At 37.7% G+C, this 27,316-nt stretch overlaps 1 protein-coding gene across 3 annotated transcripts in view; it reads right to left on the reverse strand.

Moving 5' to 3' along the window:
* PIK3C3 (phosphatidylinositol 3-kinase catalytic subunit type 3) overlaps window positions 1-27,316 on the reverse strand; it is a 200,428-nt gene that overhangs the window by 155,397 nt on the left and 17,715 nt on the right. For all 3 annotated transcript variants that reach the window (XM_037805813.1, XM_037805812.1, XM_037805814.1), the window contains exon 4: window positions 9,993-10,122. In XM_037805813.1, coding sequence (XP_037661741.1) covers window positions 9,993-10,122 — 130 coding nt within the window. The remainder of the gene's footprint in view (window positions 1-9,992; window positions 10,123-27,316) is intronic.

Below are 27,316 nucleotides of genomic sequence, written 5' to 3' on the forward strand. Positions count from 1 at the left end.
TTTGATAAGGCCCCCAAAGTCACTGAACTGAGTCATAATGGTCTTTTCAACAAATGGGGCTGGGAGAGTTGGATATCCATATCCAAAAGAATGAAAGAGGACCCCTACCTCACCCCCTACACAAAAATTAACTCAAAATGGACCAAATATCTCAATATAAAAGAAAGTACCATAAAACTCCTAGAAGATAATGTAGGAAAACATCTTCAAGACCTTGTGTTAGGCGGCCACTTCCTAGACTTTACACCCAAAGCACAAGCAACAAAAGAGAAAATAGATAAATGGGAACTCCTCAAGCTTAGAAGTTTCTGCACCTCAAAGGAATTTCTCAAAAAGGTAAAGAGGCAGCCAACTCAATGGGAAAAGATTTTTGGAAACCATGTATCTGACAAAAGACTGATATCTTGCATATATAAAGAAATCCTACAACTCAATGACAATAGTACAGATGGCCCAATTATAAAATGGGCAAAAGATATGAAAAGACAGTTCTCTGAAGAGGAAATACAAATGGCCAAGAAACACATGAAAAAATGTTCAGCTTCACTAGCTATTAGAGAGATGCAAATTAAGACCACAATGAGATACCATCTCACACCAATTAGAATGGCTGCCATTAAACAAACAGGAAACTACAAATGCTGGAGGGCATATGGAGAAATTGGAACTCTTATTCATTGTTGGTGGGACTGTATAATGGTTCAGCCACTCTGGAAGTCAGTCTGGCAGTTCCTTAGAAAACTAGAAATAAAGTTACCATTCGATCCAGCGATTGCACTTCTCGGTATATACCCGGAAGATCGGAAAGCAGTGACACGAACAGATATCTGAACGCCAATGTTCATAGCAGCATTATTCACAATTGCCAAGAGATGGAAACAACCCAAATGTCCTTCAACAGATGAGTAGATAAATAAAATGTGGTATATACACACGATGGAATACTACGCGGCAGTAAGAAGGAACGACCTCGTGAAACATATGACAACATGGATGAACCTTGAAGACATAATGCTGAGCGAAATAAGCCAGGCACAGAAAGAGAAATATTATATGCTACCACTAATGTGAACTTTGAAAAACGTAAAACAAATGGTTTATAATGTAGAATGTAGGGGAACTAGCAATAGAGAGCAATTAAGGAAGGGGGAACAGTAATCCAAGAAGAACAGATATGCTATTTAACATTCTGGGGATGCCCAGGAATGACTATGGTCCGTTAATTTCTGATGGATATAGTAGGAACAAGTTCACAGAAATGTTGCTATATTACGTAACTTTCTTGGGGTAAAGTAGAAGCAGGTTGGAAGTAAAGCAGTTATCTTAGGTTAGTTGTCTTTTTCTAACTCCCTTGTTATGGTCTCTTTGAAATCTTCTTTTATTGTAGGTTTTTATTTTTTGTTTTTTTTGTTTTTTTTTTTAATTTTTTTTTTCCATACAGTTGATTTAAAAAGGAAAAAAGGGTAAAAAAAAAAAAAAGAAGAAAAACAAGGAAAAAAATATGTAGTGCCCCCTTGAGGAGCCTGTGGAGAATGCAGGGGTATTGGCCTACCCCACCTCAATGGTTGCTAACATGACCACAGACATAGGGAACTGGTGGTTTGATGGGTTGAGCCCTCTACCGTAGGTTTTACCCTTGGGAAGACTGTTGCTGCAAAGGAGAGGCTAGGCCTCCCTATAATTGTGCCTAAGAGCCTCCTCCCGAATGCCTCTTTGTTGCTCAGATGTGGCCCTCTCTCTCTAGCTAAGCCAACTTGAAAGGTGAAATCACTGCCCTGCCCCTCTACGTGGGATCAGACACCCAGGGGAGTGAATCTCCCTGGCAACGTGGAATATGACTCCCGGGGAGGAATGTAGACCTGGCATCGTGGGACGGAGAACATCTTCTTGACCAAAAGGGGGATGTGAAAGGAAATGAAATAAGCTTCAGTGGCAGAGAGATTCCAAAAGGAGCCGAGAGGTCACTCTGGTGGGCACTCTTACGCACACTTTAGACAACCCTTTTTAGGTTCTAAAGAATTGGGATAGCTGGTGGTGAATACCTGAAACTATCAAACTACAACCCAGAACCCATGAATCTCGAAGACAGTTGTATAAAAATGTAGCTTATGAGGGGTGACAATGGGATTGGGAAAGCCATAAGGACCACACTCCCCTTTGTCTAGTTTATGGATGGATGAGTAGAAAAATAGGGGAAGGAAACAAACAGACAAAGGTACCCAGTGTTCTTTTTTACTTCAATTGCTCTTTTTCACTCTAATTATTATTCTTGTTATTTTTGTGTGTGTGCTAATGAAGGTGTCAGGGATTGATTTAGGTGATGAATGTACAACTATGTAATGGTACTGTGAACAATCGAATGTACGATTTGTTTTGTATGACTGCGTGGTATGTGAATATATCTCAATAAAATGAAGATTAAAAAACAAAACAAAACAAAAAAAACAACATACCATTTTCCACTTTAATGCTAAAATTATTTGATATTATATTTTATATTGACATAATTATACTGCCATATGATATTAATACGAAGTATTGAATAAGTATAGAGAGAAATAAGTATTCTCACACAATATTGGTGGGAGTATGAACTGGAACCATCCTTTGGAAGTATAATTTGGCAGTATGTATCAAAATGAAAAATGCATATATCCTTTGACCCAATAATGCCACTGCTGGATATCTACCCTATACACATATTTGCATATTCACACAAAGCAAGTTTATTTTACTGTAGCGTTGTTTATAATAATAAAGATTCAACTGTCTATCAGTAAGGACAAGGTAAAATAAACTAAAAAAAAAAAAAAAAGAATATATATACAAGGATATTCACTGCAACCCTTGTAACAGTAAAAACGATGAAGTTGTCGAGAGAAAGAAATGTGATTTACTCATATACTGAAATACTACATAGCAGTTTAAAGGAAAGCACTTGAGCTACACAGATTAACAGGGATAAATCCCCAAACCAGCACTGAGTTAACAAAAAACAAACAAACAAACAAAAAGCAAAGTGCAAAATGAAAGAATGGAGGAAGTCTTTCCAAATACCTGCAATGTTTTATATCTTCTTTTAAAAAGATGTCAACCAATAAGACAAAACGTTAACATATATTCAATCTTGACAGTGAGCACATGGATGTCTATTATATTATTTTGCGTATTTCTCTGGCTGAATTGTTTTACACTAAAAAAATAAAAATTTTAGATACATACATAATTTTAAAATCCATGTACTTAATTTGCCAGGACTGGGGAAAATGAATAAATCTATAATAAATGAGTGCTTTCTTACTACCTCTTCTCACCAATCTTTGTCTTCAAGTAACTAATTAACCAAGTTATTTTTATCCCTCCAAGGCTAAAGAACAACTTCTGTGAAAAAGAAGATAAAACTCATCCAACTCAATTTGGTTGTCTACCATAGACCTATTTCTTTGATGTGCTTCTAGTGTCTTAAAAATAAAAGGGAAAATATAATAAGTATTCTGCTATCCTTAGGGATTTTTAGTTACAAATTTTAGACAATTCTAGCCAGGGCCTTCTTGTCATAAGCCTTTCTTAACTCCAGCCCTTAAGAACACCCATTTGTCTTAGGCTGTCTTCCCGTTTAAAATCTCAAATCAACAGAAAGCCTTGCCTTTCTCCAAACTTTATGAAAACTTGTTTTCCTGGAGTCCAAGACATACCTCTAACTCAGTCCATTATTCTACTCCTTAAGTATAATCGCAATCCCAAAATACTATATAATGGGACATTTTTAGTTTTTCCCAAAGTTTCTGTTATTCCCTTTTCACCAATCAGTTCCTTCATATTGATTGGAATTAATCCTAGAGTAACAGAGTCCTTTTTTCCTCAACCTTCTAAAAAACGAAACTGTGATCAAGTCAATAATTTGACAAAAGCTTAGGTCTGAATGAATGAGATTTCACTACCATGATACTAACTTTCTCTGTATGAGTTTTGTGATCACATGAAGAAAAATCAGCCACTTTCTCTCTATGGCTCTAAAATGTTCTCACAATTTTATCAGCATCAGTTCTTTTTGTCTTTCATCCTTACCAAAGGGTTCTCACAAGTGTCTGTGCCCTGAGGTGCCTATCATATTATTTCTTTGAACAACATATGCCCTTTTCAAGTTATACTTCCTTTCCTCCTCAGCCTTGGTCCTCTGAGGCCATATTGACCGTGGTCTTGTGAAATAAATCTTAAGATTTAATTTATGCTTTGGTAATGACTACTTAAGCAAGAGTTTTGTTCACAACTCTAGTTCATTCATAGCACAAGTATATTAATGGGTGCTCATTCACTGTGCTCATTCACTAAGGCAGGTCACTGTTTACTGAGTTACTGGGCATCCCTTTCTATGCCACGCCTGAGAATATGCAGTGTCACTTTTCACACTCCATCGCCTTCTTTTCCTATTATCAATTTTAATGTTCTTAATGAAAACAATGTATCTCTATGCAGACAAATTCCTGCCAATCCTTTAACAATAATCACATATATCACTGATCCTTACCTCTGGAAAGAGAATTACATAAAAAATTTAAAGAGCTGGTTTTAGGTCCTGGTGCTGCAACTTTTACTAGACATTTAACCTTAAATAACTCACGTAACCTCTCTAAGTTTCCACCTTCTCATAAGATTTAACAACAACAACAAAAAAAAGTTACAAATCCTGATTCTACATTTGTTAGGATCAAATGAAAATAATTAAGATAAAGTAATAATAATAGCAACAACAACTAACACTTATTAGTGCTTAGAATTTGCTGCCAGTATGCTAAATTCTTTATTTATTTTATCTCATTTATATTTGTCTCTTTATGTTAATCTCAATTTTAAAAGATAATTTGTCAATGTTCAAAAAGATGCATGTAGCCAGCTTACACAAATAACCTGGCAACTAGAAAGATAATATAGAGCCCTCTAAAATTTCCCCAAGTTGGGAGAAATACCTGACAAAACTTTCTAGCTCCTTCAGGCCATCTCCTTCATGGCTCACTAAGAAATCACCGATCTCATTTAATTTTCCACCTTGAAAAATGGCATCCTGGATAGCAGACTCAAGTAATTTGGTTTTCAGAAAGAGGTACTTAGCCATTATAAATTAGTAAACTGGCACTCTTCATCAGTCCTGTCCAGCAGAACTTTCAGCAATAAAGGAAAGGTTCTATATCTGTGCTATCCAATAGGTAGGCCTACCTATTGGATAGCCACATAGGACTCCTGAGCGCTTGAAATGTGATTAGTGCAACAGAACTAAATTTCAAGTTTTAAATAATTTAATTATCCTAAATTCAAATTGTCATATGTGATTTGTAGCTATTTGATGCAGCTCTAGATTATAATTAACCCTCTGAATTGGCTGGCATGTACCCACTCTGGAGGTACTGTTTATACCTGGATGAACCAAGAAAATCTAACTCCTATTCCAATAAATCTGAGGTTCAGACCCTACAACGACAGTGACCCCATTCAGGCACCCTATGAAGTTCAGCCAGACACACTACCACATCTTATCACTTCTTCAACACAACAATGCTCACCTATACACTCTGTTCAACGTTCTCAAACCTGTCTTGCCACACAGACCACAAAGCATTTTTCATCCAGTTGTTACTCTCTTTCCCTTCTCTTAATCAAATTGACAGAAACTAAAGCACATTCCAAAGGCATCAAGCAGAGCTGCTAAAATGAAAAGAAGACAGTAGAGAAGCATGCTTTTGTACTAACCTTTCATGTCTAAAGATATGAATTCAAATATAAATCAAGCACATAAGCTTGGTGGTCACATCCAAAACCCCAGGTGGGTATACATTCTAGTCATAAAACTCGTACAATATGATAAGCTGAAAAACGGTGCAGACAGAAACAATGGGCAAATATGAAAGGCTGGGTCACGAGAAATAAAAGTTTAATAAATTCCCCTGAAGTCTGGCCTTTTATTCATTTTACAAATCAACTCAAATGGAAAGATGTTTGTATTAGCAAAAATTAAGTAGGGAAATCTGGAGATGGGAAAGAGAAGAGAATGAAGGCGATCAGGAAAAACAGTATATTTTAATAAATTCATTTCTTCCTGTTCTCTACTAAAAGTTTACAAAATCTTACATTATACAAAATGAGATCTAAAGTGAAGACTATTGAGTTTTGTTTCCTTTTCTTGTAGTCATTTTCCTCAAAGGAAGACAAGGAACACTCTCAAAAATATGCACAATGATTAGAGGTTAATTCCACTAAATTCTTCTGAAAGATACACCTTTTTAAAAAACGTCAAACTTAGAAAGCAGGCTTTTAAACTTCAGTTATTCATATTATAGTTAGAATTCAATTTTCATAGCTAAGCACTACATCAGTGTTAAGAGTATTAAGTCTGCTCACATTTGAGGTTCTTTGCTTAACAATTATCTAACACCGTCTTTTCACAGGCCATTTAAATAGTTAATCTTGATTTCATGGTCCTCTTGTACCATTACTCCCACTCAGCCAAGACCAAAGTGGTTCTATAACTGAATCAACTTTCTTATATAGCAGTCTGAAAATTCTCACTATGCTATTTATTTCAGCTCATGGGTACAATACATGGTAACCATTCTTTGCTATTATTATGATTTATGTACTCCTTTTTATTCTAAAGTCAACTGCCTTCTCAACAACCAGAAACATTCATGCTAAACTGACTGGCTGGAAAATCAGGTAGAATGAGAAATATAAGCATTACATCTAAAACTTTTCTTTTTGTACGAAAATGGAAACTAAGCATAACACATCTTTTCCCAGTTTAACCTTATAACACTGAGATGTAGAAAAGTTTCCTTCAAACACTTTTAATAATGTAATGGAAAAAGACAATTTCAAATTGTTTTGAGGAAGAGCAACAATCTAATGCAACATTGTTTTCTGTTTTTTTTTTTTTTACCGTGAAACCAGAAAAATGAGAGTAAGAGCATTGTAGTGGCATAATTTTAGGTCAAAACTTAACAAGTGTCAAAGTACATTCTCTCTGGTATAAAGACAAGGCAAAGGGACCATGGTTTGGGTAAGGAAACAGTTGTTTTTTAGAAGGCCAGTCTCAAAAAATTTAAATAAAGGAGCAGCCATTAATCAAACAACAACAAAATATCTAAGAGTACAGTCACATCATTACATAAGGCAGTCTCTGAATAAATGCTTTACTCTAGGCATACATATCTCACAAGAAAAGGAAATGGCACGACACAACACAAGTAGAACTGCAAACTGATAATCACATTCTTATTTTCTACTAAGGTGATAACTATAAAAGCCGTTGATAAATCATCCTAATTATGAGCTTTTTAACTACTTTTAGAATCACAGAATATAAAGAACTACACAGGACCTTAGAAATCACCCATTATACACTTTTGATTTTACAGGCTCAGAAATTATTTTCCCCAAGTCAGTAGGATAGCAAAACTCTGACACATAGTACAGTGCTCTTCCTACTTCTAAGTACCCAGGTTTCCAACTTCATCAAACATAAAGCATCATTTCTGAAATACATTAGCAGCAGGGATAAAACAAACAGGTTCTAAAACTTCAAGCATCGTGACCAACTACTGTATAGAAGCAACTAGAACATAATGGCCCAAAATATCAAAAAATAAGAAGAGCTTTCTTCAGAAAGGGAACGTTTCTTTCAACAATACTATAGGCATTTTCCCCCTTAACAAAAGTAATTACTGATTTTGATGGTTTCTGTTCAGACTCTTGGGAACATGACAACACTAATGCAAGCTGTCACAGCACAGCAAGCTCTGAAGTCTCCACTTCAATGAGGTAAAAAGTACAATTCTATTAGGGGCAAAGAATACCCAAAAGAGCTCAGCTCTATTTAGCATCAGAAAGGCTATAGATGCTCATTCTCATTAATTTTTATTCCCATTTTAAAGATTTAGAGACCAATGCATAAAAACTTATTTGAAAACTATTAACCACTCTGAGATGCAGACAGAATGTAAATTTTAATAATTATCTACTTTTCTTCTTTCACCATCTCCTAAAAAAGCTTCTGAGTTTTAACTCTTGAAAATGTGGGACCCAACTTGCCATACTCCCAACATAAAGAATTTAGACTATTGATGATTGGTGACAAAAACATTAAGGCGGCATCTTCCTAACACCTCATTCAGCTAACCACTATTGCATGTACTTATTAATCATTTCTAAAGTTGCTAATTAACACTGATAATTAAGAAAATAAATATGAAACCATACAACTCTTGAGAGTTGGTTTTTTCCATAAAAAAAGTTGATCATTCTCAAATCACACTTCATTTTTTTCTGTTATAAAATCCAAAACACAAAAATGAAAAATATATACTATAACATGTTCCGCATTAAAAGCTGTAACTACAGTCGAAACTAATTCCAATGATTAAATGGCATACATTGCTGTTTGAAAAGTCATAGTTGTTACAAAAATTATTTCTGAACCTTTCATCAAAAATAATTAGGAAGAAAAATTAGGAACTGTGAACAAAAGCCTAAATATTAAGTTTAGCAGAGAAAAAAATGAATTATACAACTATATAGCTTTATATTTCTTGATCCTGTCCATTTCCTCTCAAATTGCCAAGATTTGGAATTTCACCCATAATATGAATCATAATGCTGCTCTCAAAAAGCAATGTAAGAGCTTTCGCTTCAACACACGCTACACTCCTCTTGTACTTGAGACTTAACCTTTTTCACATTAGTGACCCACAGGCTATAAATGAGCTGATCCTAATAAAATTTCCATTTGCTATTCAACGCTTATAAAACTCACAGAGAGTAGCTTAAATAAAATTTCATCACTAAGATAAGCACTTAAAAAGACAGTAGACATATGAAAACCTTGAGAACTTCCCTGTATCCCATGTGAGAACATAAACAAAATCTCAGAATCAGTAGCTAAACTGGAAACTAAATTTTATTTAATTATGGGGAGGGGAATGACAAGAGTATATTGGTTAAAACACTTCACTTTAGGTAGCTATGATATCATTTTTCCATAACAGAGCAATACAAAAAAAATATTTTAAATGGACCTAACAACAAAAATTTATATGGAAGCACAAAGCCTAGCCAATGCAAGTACTTATTATATATAATTAAGATTTCTTCCAGATGCAGGTTGAAACAACAGGCAGGAAATCACCTGGCATCAAAACTTTCTCCAGACATTAAACAGTGACCCATGCTAGTAAGATTGCAAAGGAAAACATGTGAGAATTAAAAGAAATTCTCTTAGAAGAATTGTAAGAAAAAGTCTTCAAACAGTATCTACTGTAGTGCTTTGTGAATGTAAGTACAGAATTGAGCTTAGTTTTTGCACTTCTAAATAAAAACACTTTATTAAGATGATCTTGAATGAAAAAGGTAATAAATAAACTCAGTCTGCTTACAAAAAAAGGGAGGAGGGGCAGTTTAGACCAGCCAATAAACTATTTCCAAACAACATAAACATCTCTAGCATGTAACACTTGCAATCTTTAAGGCTCTGTCACAAAAAAAGATGGGTTATCTTAAAAATATCACCAAGAGCTCCACATTTTCAAATCTGACTGAATTCCAGATACAAAAGGTGACATGCTGTGTGATATTATTTATTTGAAGTGTCCTGAATAGACAAATCCATAGAGAAGACAGTAGATTAGTAATTGCCAGAGGATGGAGGGAGGGGATAATGAGGAATAACTGCTGGCGGTATAGGGCTTCTTTTGAGTGATAAAAATGTTCCAAAATTACACAGTGGTGATTGTTGCACAATTCACAATTCTGTGAATTTACTAAAAAAAAAAACAACAAAATTGTACACTTTCAAAGGTGTATGTGAATTATGGTATGCAAATTATCTCAATAAAACTTTTTAAAATTAATTTTAATTTTAAAAAATCTGATTGTACGCATAATGCCATTCTATACTATAAATATCATTCAGAGCTTTCTACCTGTTTGAAAAGTTTCTTTTTTACCTTGGCAAGGCGGCTCATCTGGTCTTCTGAGAGAGTACTACTTGTTCTGCCAGGAGTTTTGGTGGGTTCTGATCCATCTGCTTCTACATTTGGCCAAACTTTTAAGTCATGCATCCCTTGGCGAAACATACTGAAAAAAAAAAAGATTGTTGAGGGTAGAAGTAAATTAATGTACTTCATTACAGGAAATTTAAATTCTTAAAAACAGACAGAATTCTATATAAGGAAATGCATGCTTCTATTACTAAGCTTTAAGCCCCCAAAGGGTTTTAAAACAATTAACTAAGCAACCCAAATTCAAGTAACACTGACAGTTTTTCACATGCCTTTCTTTTTCCCCTCCAAGTGGTTAGGACCATTACAGAGAAGTCTGAAGGTAGAGTGGAAGGAGAGAAGGACTAATAATGGACAACACATTTAATCAGTTCAGTGGAGACCTCAGAAATAATAGAGACCAAATTCCTACCCAATGGAGGAATGTCACAGTGACAGGGGCTGAAATCAATATTTAAATAATCACATACTACTTTTTTTTAGTAACAATTTAGCATAGTAGACTCTAGAGTCAGACGGCTGGGCTTGAATGCCACAGTGTCATCTATTATCTATGTGACTGTAAGCAAGTTATTTAAACTCCATGCCTCAGTTTCCTCATCTATAAAATGGGGTTATAAGAATACTTGTACTTCAAAGGGTTGCTGAAAGAATTAAACAAATTAGCAAAAAGTACTTAGAATAGTGTCTGGCAAAGTAAGTATTCAATAAATGTTAGCTATTATTATCTTTTTCACTAAGATACAGGTTAATTTTTATAATCTTCTTGAACATAAGAGGAATGTTCTAAAAGGAAATAAGACAGTAAGTTTGTATAAAATTTTTTTCCCCATGTCTACAAATCAGAAATTTAACAAATAATCCGAATTCAGCCTAGGCTTGGTGATCCTGCTTTAAGGTAATAGATTCTATGCCCTTCAATTATCATATTTCATTCAAAAACTACCAAGAAGTTCTAGAGTAGACTGAACAAACTTTATGGTGCTGCATGGTGTTGGAAGCACCATGCAGAGAAGCAGCTTTAGACAACAATACGTTTTAATTATACTATGTCAGAAGTTTCTGTGTTTGTTTTTGTTTTTAAAATGGGAAGTTAGAGATGTTCTCCTGTGTCTTTTTTTTTTTTTTGAAGTTTTTAAGGCCTTTCAAACAGCATCCCAAAACTGAAAGAGCATTGAAGAAGAAAAAAAAAAAAACACTGAAAGCATGCGTAGGTGAGTAGGGAAGTCTAAAGCATTTTTCACTTTTTTAACATTTAAAAAAAATTTTTAATAATAAGACACATGTTGGACATACTGATGTATACTTTCCATCTCTAAAAACTTCTCTACTTAATTCTAAAAGGTTTACACAAATGTTTCTCTAACCATCATTGTAATGTTCTGACCAATGGCAAATTTCTTCATAGATTTTCCTCAGTAATAAAGAAGATTTTCACTGAACTTGTAATGTATACAAGTAATGATGGTGCAAACATTTAGATTGGGAATGACAAAGGATAGCTACAAGCTCATGAGCAAAGAACCCTATAGTCACTCAATAGCAACAACTGCCTTGACTTCAGAATTCACATTTGGAAAAAACATCTGTAGGAGAAATCTGTGGATTCCCTATGGTTCTTTGCCAATTCCACCTAATGATCAATCCATAACTTAGCTAGTCAGAAAGCTCACATGCTAGGTTTTCAAATTAAGGACAATAAATTATTCTAGCCTTATCCTAACAAACCAGTCTTTCAGTTATTAAGACTATTCTCCAAGAAGTTCTGTTTCACAATGACAAGTACACAAAACAGATGATAGCAAATAGCAAGAGTCTGAAGTCAAAAGATTCCCCTGCTAGAAATAAAATACTATAATTCTGGACACTGAGGACCACTTTCTAAAAGCTCCTAAGTGCCTACCAAAATTTTTAGGGAAGGGGGGGTCAATTTGCACTATTTCATTGCTTAAGAAACATTTGAAGAAACCATGGTCTAAGGCAGTGTTTCCCTAAGTCAAGAAAACTATGGTATCACATGACATGATTTTCAATGGCAGGTGGAAGAACATTTGCACAGGCTTCCTGCAGAGGCCACCCAGAAGACATGGTGTTGGCAGCGCCATGCAGAGATGCAGCTGTGACCCAGCAGTACATGTTTGCACTCTACTATAAGTACCTGGAATATCATGAATATCATATTTTTTCCACAGTCCAAAGGTACATTAGAAGTACAGTAGCATAATGGGGAATGCTTAGGCTTTTCTCCTCTGCAATCAGCTCGGCCCTCATAGCAAGGGCTGAGAGAGAAAAAGGAGCTATTTTAATTTTGTAAGGTTTCTTAGAATTCCTTCTTCTGGGGACCAGCCAAGGGGGTAAAGTAATCGGTCATCTAGTTTTTTTGCACTCCTTCCCACTGTTCAAAGTGCCCATAAAACTCTACTAAAAATCTAAATTTTATCATTTGGCTAACTGACCTACAATCATATGGGAATTGACTGGGTTATAAAGAAAAGGTTAAAGTAAAGCCTTATCTTCACCTTGAACTAAGTGACAATGAGCTGAATATCCCCTTATTTCTGACTAGGCATAAACAGAACTATTTTTATTAAAGAAGGACTTTTTTGCAGATAGAGTATGCATATTTTGAAAATCAAAGAAATGTATTATCATTTGTATTCCATTAAGGGTTATAGTGCTTTAGTCTTAATCACAAGTAATTTTATGTTTTTTAAATAACAGTTGTTTTCTTTGTATTTATTTACACTATCACCTCCCAATGTTAAATGATATATTTACAGCAGGGATATAAAGTTTTTCCTTCAAAGTAAACAGAAATTTAAAAAAAGTGAACCATGTTAAATAAAAATCATGTAAATAGAGTATAGAGAAATATAGCAGGAATCCTGAAGGTGGTAAGGAAACGGCTCAAGTTTGAGAAACCCTGCTTTAAGAGAGATATTGATTTCACAGAATCAGTGCTATCTGTCAACACATTTCATCTGTATCTTCACATCTGTGACATCTGGTGTGTTCAGGACATGGAGGAACAGCATGAACTATTTTCAAGTTACAGGTAAGAGAAAGCAGATGATTTTCCAGGCTTCAAAGTCTTAATTTACTTAACACCAGAAAAACTTAACTCTAACTTATTGCCACTACCTTCCTTATGAAAATCACTGAGGTTTAATTACTGTTTTAAGTAGAACAAGTAATAATGATTTGTCTTTCAGGCACATATGCAGCGATGGTCTCGATGGGAGGTAAAGGAATTCTTCTTTCACTAAGATATATGTAGAAACACAAATAAATTGGGCACCAGAGGTAGAAGAAGGATACATGAAAAGAAATGCACACATAAGTAAAAAAGATAAACCACTAAGAAAAAGTAAATGCAGTGTTTCTCAACATGTGGTCCATAGGCCACTTTCCCAGAATCACTCAAGATGGTTAAGAATGCTGATTCTTGGGCCCAATCACAGATTTAATGAATCAGGGAGGACCTAGGAATATGCTGGCCCAGTAAGCTCCCCAGATAATTGTCCTACTGAGGCAGGACAGAATAGGGCATCAAGGCTGTGGTCCCTGGTCTTCTATTCAGCTTCAAAGGAGTTAACGCTAACCTGCAAAGCTTCAACCGCAGACTTCGCAGACTTCGTGGAGCCCAAATTTCCCCTAAAGCTCTGAAGACTCCCCAAACCATAAACACTTGTCAAATCATGGGCCCAAAAGTGGAATATGACTCCCGGGGAGGAAGGTAGACCTGGCATCGTGGGACGGAGAACATCTTCTTGACCAAAAGGGGGATGTGAAAGGAAATGAAATAAGCTTCAGTGGCAGAGAGATTCCAAAAGGAGCCGAGAGGTCACTCTGGTGGGCACTCTTATGCACACTTTAGACAACCCTTTTTAGGTTCTAAAGAATTGGGGTAGCTGGTGGTGGATACCTGAAACTATCAAACTACAACCCAGAACCCATGAATCTCGAAGACAGTTGTATAAAAATGTAGCTTATGAGGGGTGACAACGGGATTGGGAAAACCATAAGGACCACACTCCCCTTTGTCTAGTTTATGGATGGATGAGTAGAAAAATAGGGGAAGGAAACAAACAGACAAAGGTACCCAGTGTTCTTTTTTACTTCAATTGCTCTTTTTCACTCTAATTATTATTCTTGTTATTTTTGTGTGTGTGCTAATGAAGGTGTCAGGGATTGATTTAGGTGAGGAATGTACAACTATGTAATGGTACTGTAAACAATCGAAAGTACGATTTGTTTTGTATGACTGCGTGGTATGTGAATATATCTCAATAAAATGAAGAAAAAAAAAAAAAAAATCATGGGCCCAAAGCAAATTCTCAGTTAATGACAAAAAGCATGGGGTCGTAAAGGTTGTTAAACATGTGACCAAAGACAAATTTTAGATATGCAAGGACAGGTCACAAGTTCTGATCACTGTGATAACTGTCTGCTCCGAGAATAAAGACAACAGGTGTTCAAAGGTTGAGGTAAGAAGATCACAGTAAAACTTTCCTATATAACAAAGCAACCCACTCCCACTCAGCACATGCTTGTCCCTGGAATACACCCACACTCTCTCTTTAACGTGTCTTCTTTCTCTTTTTCTTTAGTAAACTTTACTACTTATTCCTACTGGCCCCTCTTATCTCTGAATTCTTTCCACGGGGAGAGTCCCAACCCCGAACAGGCTTCTGCCTGGCACTGTTGCCAGCAGAATGCCAGTTACAACGCAAAGACTCGTTACCACTGATTTAAGTACTTTTGAAAAATTTTCCAAAAGCCACATAATCTAGTAAAGCAGTGCCGTATGTTTCAACTAAAGAGAGTCTGAGAAGGAGTTTATTGGTTATGGACAGGTCATTTCACCACATTTCAGTGGAAAATGTAATTTTCCCACACCTATAGCCTAGTCAGAAAATCTGAAGCTAGATCCTAGGGTCATCTAAAATGCTCAAGTGCTAAAAAGGTGTTTTTATCAGGGAATTTAAGGCTGCTATTTCAAAAGGCAAACCACTTGTTAAGAGTCCAGGAGGAAAAGCCAGGAGGTATGTGGTCTTTCAAGGACATACAGCCATTAAGACTCATAAGAGTAATGAACTATCATGCATTTTTTTCTCTGTGGCAAGCAAAAACCTTCCTACTAGAGAAAAATAAGGAAAAAGTGTTCTGGAAAAGGAACAACAATGCTTTAGTAATACTGTCTGTTCTACTGTAAATCCTATTTTACCAAAAATTATGTTTAAAAACTGGAGGTTCCAACATTCCAGACTATGTCTAAATTATTGTTCCTGCATGGATTTCAATAATAAACATTTCTTATAAAGTTAGATTAAACTAAAAATTCTACACATTAATAAGCAATCAAGCTATTCTAAATTAGACTATTGTGCCAGTTTGAATGTATTATGTCCCCCAAAATGCCATTACTTTTGATGTACTCTTGTGTGGGCAGATGTATAAGTGTTGATTAGATTGTAATTCTTTGAGTGTTTCCATGGAGATGTGCCCCACCCAACTGTGGTGACAACTCTGATTGGATAATTTCCATGCAGGTGTTACCCCACCCATTCAGGGTGACTCTGAATTAAAACACTGGAGCCATATAAATGAGCTGACAAACAGAAGGAACTCAGTGCAGCTGAGAGTGACATTCTGAAGAGGAGTTACAGCCAAGAGGGACACTGAAGAATGCACAGGAGCTGAGAGAGGAACTGCAGTTTACAGAGATATTTTGGAGACGGCCTTTGAAAGCAGACTTTTGCTCCAGTGAAGCTAAGAGAGGACAAATGCCCCAAGAGCAACTGAGAGTGACATTTTGGAGAGAAGCTGAAGCCTAGAGAGGAATGTCCTGGGAGAAAGCCATTTTGAAACCAGAACTTGGAACAGACGCCGGCCACGTGCCTTCCCAGCTAACAGAGGTTTTCCGGACACCATTGCCCACCCTCCAGTGAAGGTACCCAATTGTTGATGGACACTTTATGGCCTTAAGACTGTAACTGTGTAACCAAATAAACCCCCTTTTATAAAAGCCAATCCATTTCTTGTGTTTTGCATCCTGGCAGCATTAGCAAACTAGAACAACTATATAGAGATTTTATTCATGCATTGAAGCCTTTCTAACATGCCCTATTCCTGGGTAAAAGATTTCAATATTTTAAAGGTGTCAGTTCTCTCTTAAGTTAACATATAATTCAGTACGATTTTCCAACAAAATAATTTTTTTTAACTTGAGAAAATAACATTAAAATTCATCTGGCAAAACAAACATGGAAAATTCCAGAGAAATTCCAAAAGGAAAACTAATGAGGAGGACTATCCCTATTTAATATTAAAATATTTTACAATATAAGACTATTCAAAACTGACAGAACCATCCAGTATTAATGACAGCTAAGCCCATTAAGTTCATTCAATGTATTTAATAATTTAATTGTCAGAACTATTCTACGAGGCAAATATTACTGCTATCCTCTTTTTACAGATTAGGAAACTGAGGCATAAGGTGATTGAATGACTTGTCCAAGATAACAAAGATAGTAAGCAAAAAACAAAAACAAAAACAAACAAAAAAGACAGTAAGCAAAGAAGCCAGGATTCAAACTCAGACAATCTAGTTCCACAGCATATCCTTCACTACTTTGTACTACACTGTCTCAGATTTAATACAAGAATTCAGTACTTAAGAATGACACAAAGAAGTATCTGAGGAAAAAAATTTACCTGATGAACCTGGAATAAGCTTGTCTACCAGAAAGCAAAAAGGCTAACAATGGGAACTGAGGAAGATGGCACATAAGGGGAGGGCAAAAAAGTCTCCGTGAAAAACACTAAATACAAGACAGAAAGTGCTCCAGAATACCAGTTCCAGCGATGCACCGGCTGGACAAGTCTGATAAATCCACAGGGACCGTACACTTGGTGAAACCGAGAGTCTGCATTCTGAAACAAGTGAGTGAGCCGCTGGAGAACTGGCAGCCATGCTGTGGTCAAGAGAAACCAAGGGTTGGCGTTTGGAGACGGAGTAGTTTAAAAACCCAAAAGCGGCTGCAGAGCCAGCAGCAAGAGCCACACAGTTGAGTGTGGCAGGAAGGGCTTCCCACAACCCGTGCACACGCCTCAGTATCTGCCATGGACGATAGCCTTTTGCATACCCGCAGCTAACCGTCCAGGAACTAGGAAGGCAGAGGTCTGTGAAAGGGGAAAATTACCATGCCCCATACAGCCATCTTTTCAGCAGGCTGGGAATGCCCCTGCAGGGTGCCGCAGCCCAGAGCTATGCTGCACAGCCCAGTGCAGAGGGATGTGCTTCCCACAACCTGTGCACAGGCCTCGGTATCTGGCATGGACTATAGCTTTTCGCACACCCGCAGCTAATTGGCGCAGAACTAGGAAGGCACATGTCTGTGAAAGGGGAAAATTACCAAGCCCCGTACAGCCATCTTTTCAGCAGGCTGGGAATGCCCCTGCACACGGCACCAAGCCGAGAGCTATGCTGCACAGCCCAGCACGGTGGGAAGTGCTTCCCACGACCCATGCAAACGCCTCAGGATCTGGCGTGAACGACAGCCTTTCACACGCCCACAGCTAATCATCCCAGAGCTAGGAAGGCGGAGGTCTGTGAAAGGGGGGAAATTACCACACCCCATACAGCCATCATTTCAGCAGGCTGGGAACAGCCCTGCACAGCGCCGCAGCCCAGAGCTTCCCTTGGGGACTGTGCTCACCTGGGACGTAGCACAGTCTTCCCTCAGCTTAGGGAAACACAGCTTAGAAGACAGACCTGCAAGGAAGTCCCAGGGATCATACAATACCAGGGACTTGTGAGTCCACGGCAGAGATAGACAGTTGAGAGACTGAACTGAAGGTTTGGACTCCTACAACAGCTTTAAGTCTCCAGGAACACCTGGGAGATTTGATTATTAAAGCCGCCCTCCCTTCCTAACCGCTCAGACACACACCCTAGATTCAGAGCAGGGAGCACACAACTACAGAGGGAAATTTAGTGCACCAATTGGACCCCCACAGGATTCAGACACCCACTCATCACAAAGACAAAGTTGGGGAGAACTGGCTTGAAGGGAACAGGTGGCTCGCAGACGCCACCTGCTGGTTAGTCAGAGAAAGTGCACTCCACCAAGCTATAGCTCTGACAAATTAGAGATAATTGTTCAAATAAGCCTCCATATCCTAAAAGAACCCTATGAAGATAAGCAAATGCCAAGAGGCCAAAAACAACAGAAAAATTTAAAGCATATGAAGAAACCAGAAAATATGGATAACCCAAATCCAAACACCCAAATCAAAAGATCAGAGAAGACACAGTACTTGGAGCAATTAATCAAAGAACTAAAGACAAACAACGAAATCATGGCACAGGATATAAAGGACATGAAGAAGAAAAAGAAGAGCATAAAAAAGAATTTGCAAGAGTAAATAAAAAAATAGATGAAGTCATGGAAATAAAAGAAAATGCTGATCAAATTAAAAAGATTCTGGATACTCACAGTACTAGATTAGAGGAAGCTGAGCAGAAAATCAGCAAGCTCAAAGAGGACAGAATGGAAAGTGAGACAACAAAAGAAAGAATGGGGGAAAAAATCAAAATGGATCTCAGGGATATGATGGACAACATAAAGCACACGAATATAAGAATAATTGGTGTTCCAGAAGGGGAAGAGTAGGGCAAAGGTCTAGGAAGAACAGTCAAAGAAATTGTAGGGGAAAACTTCCAAACCTTCAAAACAACATAAATACACAAATCATAGATGCCCAATGAACTCCAAATAGCATAAATCCAAATAAAGTCATTTTGAGATATATTCTGATCAGACTGTCAAAGGCTGAAGAGAAAGAGCAAGTTCCGAAAGCAGCAAGAGATAAGCAATTCACCACTTACAAGGATAACAGCATAAGACTAAGCTCTGACTACTCAGCGGCCACCAAGGAGGCAAGAAGGCAGTAGCATGACATATTTAAAATTTTGAAAAAGAAAACTTGCCAACCAAGAATTCTTTATCTAGCAAAGCTCTCCTTCAAGTTTGAAGAAGAGCTTAAATTTTTTTTTTTAATTCAGTTTTATTGAAATATATTCACACACCATACAATCATCCATGGTATACAATCAACTGTTCACAGTATGATCATACAGTTATACACTGAGAGCTTAAATTTTTAACAGAAAAACAAATGCTGAGAATTTGCTAACAAGAGACCTGCCCGACATGAGATACTAATGGGAGCCCTACAGAAAGAGAAACAAATAAAGGAAAGAGAGGTGTGGAAAAAGGTTCTGAAATAAAGCAATTCAGTAAGGGTACATTAAAGGACATTAAGAGAGAGAGGGGAAAAATATATCTGACAAATATAAACCAAAGGATAGGATGGCTGATTCAAGCAATGCCTTCACAGTAATAACACTGAATGTAAACGGATTAAACTCCCCAATTAAAAGATATAGATTGATAAATGGATTAAAAAATACAAACCATCAATATGTTGCATACAAGAGACTCATCTTAGACACAGGGACACAAAGAAATTAAAATGAAAGGATGGAAAAACATTTCATGCAAGCGACAGCCACAAGACAGCAGGAGTAGCGATATTAATCTCAGATAAAACAGACTTTAAATGCAAGGATGTTATGAGAGACAAAGAAGGCCACTGCATACTAATAAAAGGGACAATTCAACAAGAAGCAATAACAATCGTTAATGTTTATGTACCCAATCAAGGTGCCCGAAAGCACATGAGAGAAACATTGGGAAAACTAAAGAAATCAACAGATGTTTCCACAGTAACTGTGGGAGACTTCAATACATCACTCTCTCCTATAGATGGATCAACCAGACAGAAGACCAAAAAGGAGAGTGAAAAACTAAAGAACCTGATAAATGAATTTGAATTAACAGACATATATAGAACATTACATCCCTAATCACCAGGATACACATTCTTCTCTGGTGCTTACGAAACTTTCCCCAGAACAGATATATTGGGACATAAAACAAGCCTCAATAAACTTAAAAAAAAATTGTAATTATTCAAAGCACATTGTCTGATCACAACGGAATACAATTAGAAGTCAATAACCATCAGAGACTTAGAAAATTCAAAAATATCTAGCGGTTAAGCAACACACTCCTAAACAATCAGTGGGTTAAGGAAGAAATAGCAAGAGAAATTGCTAAATATACAGCAACAAATGAAAATGAGAACACAACATATCAAAACCTATGGGATGCAGCAAAAGCGGTACTGAGGGGGAATTTATAGCTCTAAATGCATACACTAAAAAGGAAGAAAGAGCTAAAATCAAGAACTAATGGAGCAACTGAAGAAGCTAGAAAATGAACAGCAAACTAATCTTAAACTACGTGGAAGAAAAGACATAACAAGGATTAAAGCAGAACTAATGAGACAGAAAATAAAAAAACAATACAGAGGAGGAGAACCTAAGATGGCGGCTAGGTGAGACAGGGCAAAAAAACACCTCTGAAAAATGCTAGATAAAAACCAAAAAGTGACCCAGAACACCAGTTCCAGAGTAGCACCAGCCAGACAAGGTCTGCTAAATCTACAGGGACCGTGCATTTGGTGAAACCAGGAGCCTGCATTCTGAAACGAGCGAGTGAGTCGGCTGAAAGTCCCTCAGTCACGCTGCAGTGTGGGGAAACGGTGGGTTGGCGTTTGGAGACGGACTAGTTCTTTTAAAAAAAAAAAAAAAAAGTCTGGGAGCAGCTGCAGATACGATGGGGAGAGCCCCACACTGAAGCACGGCGGGAGCAGGCTGGGCTAACGCCTCAGTGTCTGGCATGGAGGATACCCCTTCCCACACCTGCTGCTGACTGTCTCAGGCCCAGGGGAGCAAAGCGGAGCCAAAGGGAGAAAGGACCACACGACTTGCAGCCATCTCTCCAGTAAGCGGGGGACGTTCCTTCCCAGGGCCGGACCGACAGCCCAGAGTCATGCTGGGAAGCCCAGTGTGATGGGGAGTCTTTCCCACAGCACCGCGCACATGGCACAGTGTTGGCTGTGGACAGTGGCCTTTAATACACCCACGGCTGATTGTCCTGGAGCTGGGAGGGTGGTGCTGTGCAGAAAGGGGGAAGTTAATGCGCCCCATTCAACCATCTTTGAAGCGGGCTGGGAACACCCCTGCACAGCCCGGCGACCCAGGGCTTCCCTAGAGGCTGGCACGCATTAGTGACATGGCACAGCCCTCCCTCAGCAGAGGTCCTGGAAGAGCACAACAGGGAAGGGGGAACCACTCGGAAATCCTATGCCAATTCCAAGGACTGGTGGGTCAGTGGCAGAGAACAGCCTTAAATCTCTGGGAACACCTAGGAGGTTTGATTATTAAAGCTGCCCGTCCTCCCTAACTGCTCAGCCACACGCCCCTCATTCAGAGCAGACAGCACCGACAACACACCCAAATTAAGTGCACCCATTGGACCCCACAAGCATCAGATCCCCACACACTACAAAGACAAAGTTGGGGAGAACTGACTTGAGGGGAATAGGTGACTCATGGATGCCATCTGCTGGTTAGATAGAGAAAGTGTACGCCACCAAGCTGCAGTTCTGACATATTAGAGATCAAGCAAAGCAAATGCCAAGAGGCCAAAAACAACAGAAAACCTTAAAGCAGATGATAAAACCAGACGATATGGAGAACCCAAACCCAAACACCCAAATCAAAAGATCAGAAGAGACACAGTACTTGGCGCAATTAATCAAAAGAACTACAGGCAGGCAACGAGAGCATGGCACAGGATATAAAGGACATGAAAAAGAGCATGGCACAGGATATAAAAGACATAAAGAAGAGCCTAGAAGAGCATAAAGAAGAAATTGCAAGAGTAAATAAAAAAATAGAAGATCTTATGGAAATTAAAGAAACTGTAGGCCAAATTAAAAAGACTCTGAATACTCATAATACAAGATTAGAGGAAGCTGAACAACAACTTAGCCTCCTCGAGGACCACAGAACAGAAAATGAAAGAAAAAAAGAAAGAATGGGGAAAAAAAATCGAAATGGATCTCAGGGTTAAGATAGATGAAATAAAACATCCAAATTTAAGACTCATTGGTGTCCCAGAAGGGGAAGAGAAGGGTAAAGGTCTAGAAAGAGTATTCAAAGAAATTGTTGGGGAAAACTTCCCAAACCTTCTACACAATATAAATACACAAAGCATGAATGCCCAGTGAACTCCAAATAGAATAAATCCAAATAAACCCACTCCAAGACATATTCTGATCAGACTGTCAAATACTGAAGAGAAGGAGCAAGTTCTGAGAGCAGCAAGAGAAAAGCAATTCATCACATACAAAGGAAACAACGTAAGGCTAAGTAGTGACTACTCAGCGGCCACCATGGAGGCCAGAAGGCAGTGGCATGACATATTTAAAATTCTGAGAGAAAAATTTCCAACAAAGAATACTTCATCCAGCAAAACTCTCCTTCAAATTTGAGGGAGAGCTTAAATTTTTCACAGACAAACAAATGCTGAGAGATTCTGCTAATCCATCACGTACAAAGTATCCATCATATACAAAGGAAGCTTGATAAGACTATGTGCGGATATATTTAAGATACTGAAACAGAAAAACCACCACCCAAGAATCATATGTCCGGCAAAACTGTCCTACAAATATGAGGCTTGAGAGCTTAAAATATTCTCTGACAAACAGACGACGACAGAGTTTGTGAATAAGATACCTGCTCTACAGGACACACTAAAGGGAGCACTACAGACAGAAAAGACAGGAGTGAGAGGTTTGGAACACAATTTTGGGAGACAACAGCACAGCAATGTAAGTACACTGAACAAAGATGACTGTAAGTATGGTTGAAAGAGGAAAGTTAGGAGCATGTGGAACACCAGAAGGAAACAGGAAAGATAAAGACTGGGACTGTATAACTCAGTGAAACTTCGGGTGCTCAATAATTGTGATAAAAAGTACAAATATGTTTTTACTTGAGGGAGAACATATTAACGTCAACATTGCAAGGTCTTAGAAATGGGGTGGGATTGGGGGAAAATACCATCAATGCAAACTAGACTACAGTTAACAGAAACAGTGTTTCTTTAATATAACATAGGCAATATACCAAAGCTAATATGGGGGGGGACACAGGGGAAGGGTATGGGATTTGGCATTCGTGACATTTTCTGACTCTTTATTCTACTTTAGTTTAATGCTATCTTTCCTTTTGTTGCTTCACAGCTGTCATGTTTTGTTTTGTTTTGTTTCTCTCTTCTTTTCTTTTTCTCTTGTCTCTCTATGTTCTTTGACTCTTCCTCCTCCTTTTGGAAGAAATGGAGATGTCCTTATATAGATAGTGGTGATGGTGGTGAATACATAAATATGTGAATATACAGGGAATCATCGATTGTTTACTTAGGACAGAATGTATGGTGTGTGAACAAAACTGTCTTAAAAAAATGGGTTGAAGAAGAAACCTGGGGGCACTATATTGAGTGAAATAAGACAGACACATAAGGACAAACATTGCAGTCTCACTGATATGAACTAATTATAATACGAAAACTCATAGACATGAAATGTAAGTTATCAGGATGTAGAATGACGCTAAAGAACAGGGAGCAGTTGCTTATTATGAGGAGAATGTTCAACTAAGGTGAACTTAAATGCTTGGAAATGTACATAGGTGATGGTGGCACGTTGTGAGAATAACTAACAGTGCTGAATGGTGTGTGAAGGTCGTAGAAAGAGGAAGCTCAGAGTCACATAAGTCCCCAGAAGGAATGTTGGAGGTTAAAAGATGGGAATGTATAAAACAGTGAAATTTGTGGTGGACAATGTCTGTGATTAACTGTACAAATATTAGAAATCTTTCTCATGAACTAGGACAAATGTATGATACTATAACCAGAAGTTAATAATAGTGGGGCACATAGGAAAAAAATTATAGTTAATAATAGCGGGACACCTATGTTAGTAGTATTTTAACATTCTTTCATCAACAGTAACAAATGTACTATACCTATACTATGATTCAGTAATGGGGGGGTGTTAGGGGTATGGGACGATAGGAGTTTCCTTCTTTTGTCTTTATTTCTTTTCTGGAGTAATGAAAATGTTCTAAAAATTGAAAAAAATATTGTGGTGATGGATGCACAGCTGTATGATGGTACCATGGGCAATTGATTGCATACCTTTGATCTTTGGATAATTGTATGGTTTGTGAGCAATCTCAATTAAAGAAAAAAAAAGCACTTCAAAAGGTAGGAATTGAAGGAAACTTCCACAATATGACAAACAGCATATGTGAAAAACCCACAGCCAGCATAGTACTCAATGGCAAGAGACTGAAAGCCTTCCCTCTTAGATCAGGAACAAGACAAGGATGCCTGCTGTCACCACTGTTGTTCAACATTGTGCTAGAAGTGCTAGCAAGGGCAATCTGGCAAGATAAAGAAATAAAAGGCATCCAAATTGGAAAGGAAGAAGTAAAACTGTCATTATTTGCAGATGATATGGATCTTGTATCTGGAAAACCCTGAGAAATCGATGACACAGCCACTAGAGCTAATAAACAAATTTAGCATAGTAGCAGGATACAAGATTAATGCACATAAGTCAGTAATGTTCCTGTACACTAGAAATGACCTACCTGAAGAGACACTGAAGAAAAAGATACCATTTTCAATAGCAACTAAACAAATCATGTACCTAGGAATAAATTTAACCAAAGATATAAAAGCCATATACAAAGAAAACTACATAACTTTACTAAAAGAAATAGAAAGGCACCTAAAACGATGGAAAAATATTCCACGTTCATGGAAAGGAAGGTTAAATATCAGTAAGATGTCAATCCTACCCAAACTCTTCTATAGATTCATTGCAAGTCCAATCATTATTCCAACAACCTACTTTATGGACATGGAAAGCTAGTTATGAAATTTACTTGGAAGTGAAAGATCCTCAAATTGCTAAAAACATACTAAAAAAAGAAAAACGAAGCTGGAGGACTTAAACTTCCTGACTTTGAAGCTTACTATAAAGCCACAGCAGTCAAAACAGCTTGGTATTGGCACAAAGACAGACATATTGATCAATGCAATCTAATTGAGAATTCAGAGATAAAACCCCCAGATCTATGGTCAACTGATCTTTGATAAGGCCCCCAAAGCCACTGAGCTGGGACATAACAGTCTTTTCAACAAATGGGGCTGGAAGAGTTGGATATCCATATCCAGAACAATGAAAGAAGACCCCTACCTCACACCCTACACAAATATTAATTCAAAATGGGTTAAAGACCTCAACATAAGAGACAGTACTATAAAACTCCTAGAAGATAATGTAGGGAAACTTCTTCAAGACCTTGTATTAGGCGGTCACTTCCCAGACCTTACACCCAAAACACAAGCAACAAAAGAAAAAATAGATAAATGGGAGCTCCTCAAACTGAGAAGTTTCTGTACCTCAAAGGAATTTGTCAAAAAGGTGAAGAGGCAGCCAACTCAATGGGAAAAAATATTTGGAAACCATGTATCTGACATATAAAGAAATCCTACAACTCAATGACAATAGTACAGACAGCCCAATTATAAAATGGGCAAAAGATATGAAAAGGCAGTTTTCTGAGGAGGAAATACAAATGGCCAAAAACACACATGAAAAAATGTTCAGCTTCACTAGCTATTAGGAGATGCAAATTAAAACCACAATGAGATACCATCTCACAGAATAGCTGCCATTAAACAAACAGGTAACTACAAATGCTGGAGAGGATGTGGAGAAATTGGAACTCCTATTCATTGTTGGTGGGGACTATGTAATGGTTCAGCCACTCTCAAAGACAGTCTGGCAGTTCCTTAGAAAACTAGATACAGAGTTACCCTTCGATCCAGCAATCACACTTCTCAGTATATACACAGAAGATCTGAAAGCAGTGACATGAACAGATATCTGCAAGCCAATGTTCATAGCAGCAATATTCACAATTGCCAAGAGATGGAAACAACCCAAATGTCCTTCAACAGATGAGTGGATAAATAAAATGTGGTATATACACACGATGAACTACTACGCAGCAGTAAGAAGGAACGATGTCGTGAAACATATGACAACATGGATGAACCTTGAAGATAAAATGCTGAGCAAAATAAGCCAGGCACAGAAAGAGAAATATTATATGTTACCACTAACGTGAACACTGACAAATGTAAAATAAATGGTTTATAATGTAGAAGGTAGAGGACCTAGCGATAGATAGCAATTAGTGAAGGGGGAACGATAATCTAATCAGAACAGATATGTTATTGTGGGTAAATTTAATGTTCTGGGAATGCTCAGGAAGTGACTATGGTTTGTTAATTTCTGGTGGGTATGGTAGGAACAAGTTCACAGAAATGTAGTTATCTGAGGTTATCTGTTTTTCTTATTTCTTTGCTGGGTTCTAGTCTGTATATTTTCTTGGGGTAGAGTAGGAACATGTTAGAAGTAATGTAGTTATTTTAGATTATTTGTTTTTTCTCATTCCTTTCTTTTGGTTTTATTTGAAATTTTTTTTATTGTCTTTTTTTTTTTTCATTTTTTGATAAATTAAAAAAAAAAAAACAATGAAAAAAAATATGCAGAGCCCCCTGAAGAGCTGGGGGAAAATGCAAAGGTGTTGGGCTTCCTCACCTGGATGGTTGCCGATATTCTCACAAACATTGAGGATTGGCGGTTTGATGTGCCGAACCCTCGTTCATGGGACTTGCCCTTAATAAGCCTGTTACTGCAAAGGAGAGGCTAGACCTGCTTATAATTCTGCCTAAGAGTCTCCCCCCAAATGCCTTGTTGCTCGGATGTGGCCCTCTCTCTCTAGCTAACTTGGCAGGTGAAACCACTGTCCTCCTCTCTACGTGGGATCTGACACGCAGGGGAGTAAATCTCCCTGGCAATGCAGGATATGACCCCTGGGGAGGAATCTAGACCCGGCATCATGGGATGGAGAACATCTTCTTGACCAAAAGGGGGATGTGAAATGAAATGAAATGAAGTTTCAGTGGCTGAGAGATTCCAACTGGAGTTGAGCGGTCACTCTGGTGGGCACTCTTAAACACTATATAGATAACTCTTTTTAGGTTTTAATGAATTGGAATAGCTAGTAGTAAATACCTGAAACTATCAAACTACAACCCAGTAGCTTTGAATCTTGAAGACGATTGTATAACAATGTAGCTTACAAGGGGTGACAATGTGATTGTGAAAGCCTTCTGGATCATACTCCCTTTTATCCACTGTAT

This window comes from Choloepus didactylus, chromosome 16, assembly GCF_015220235.1.
Source record: "Choloepus didactylus isolate mChoDid1 chromosome 16, mChoDid1.pri, whole genome shotgun sequence".
NCBI lineage: Eukaryota > Metazoa > Chordata > Mammalia > Pilosa > Megalonychidae > Choloepus > Choloepus didactylus.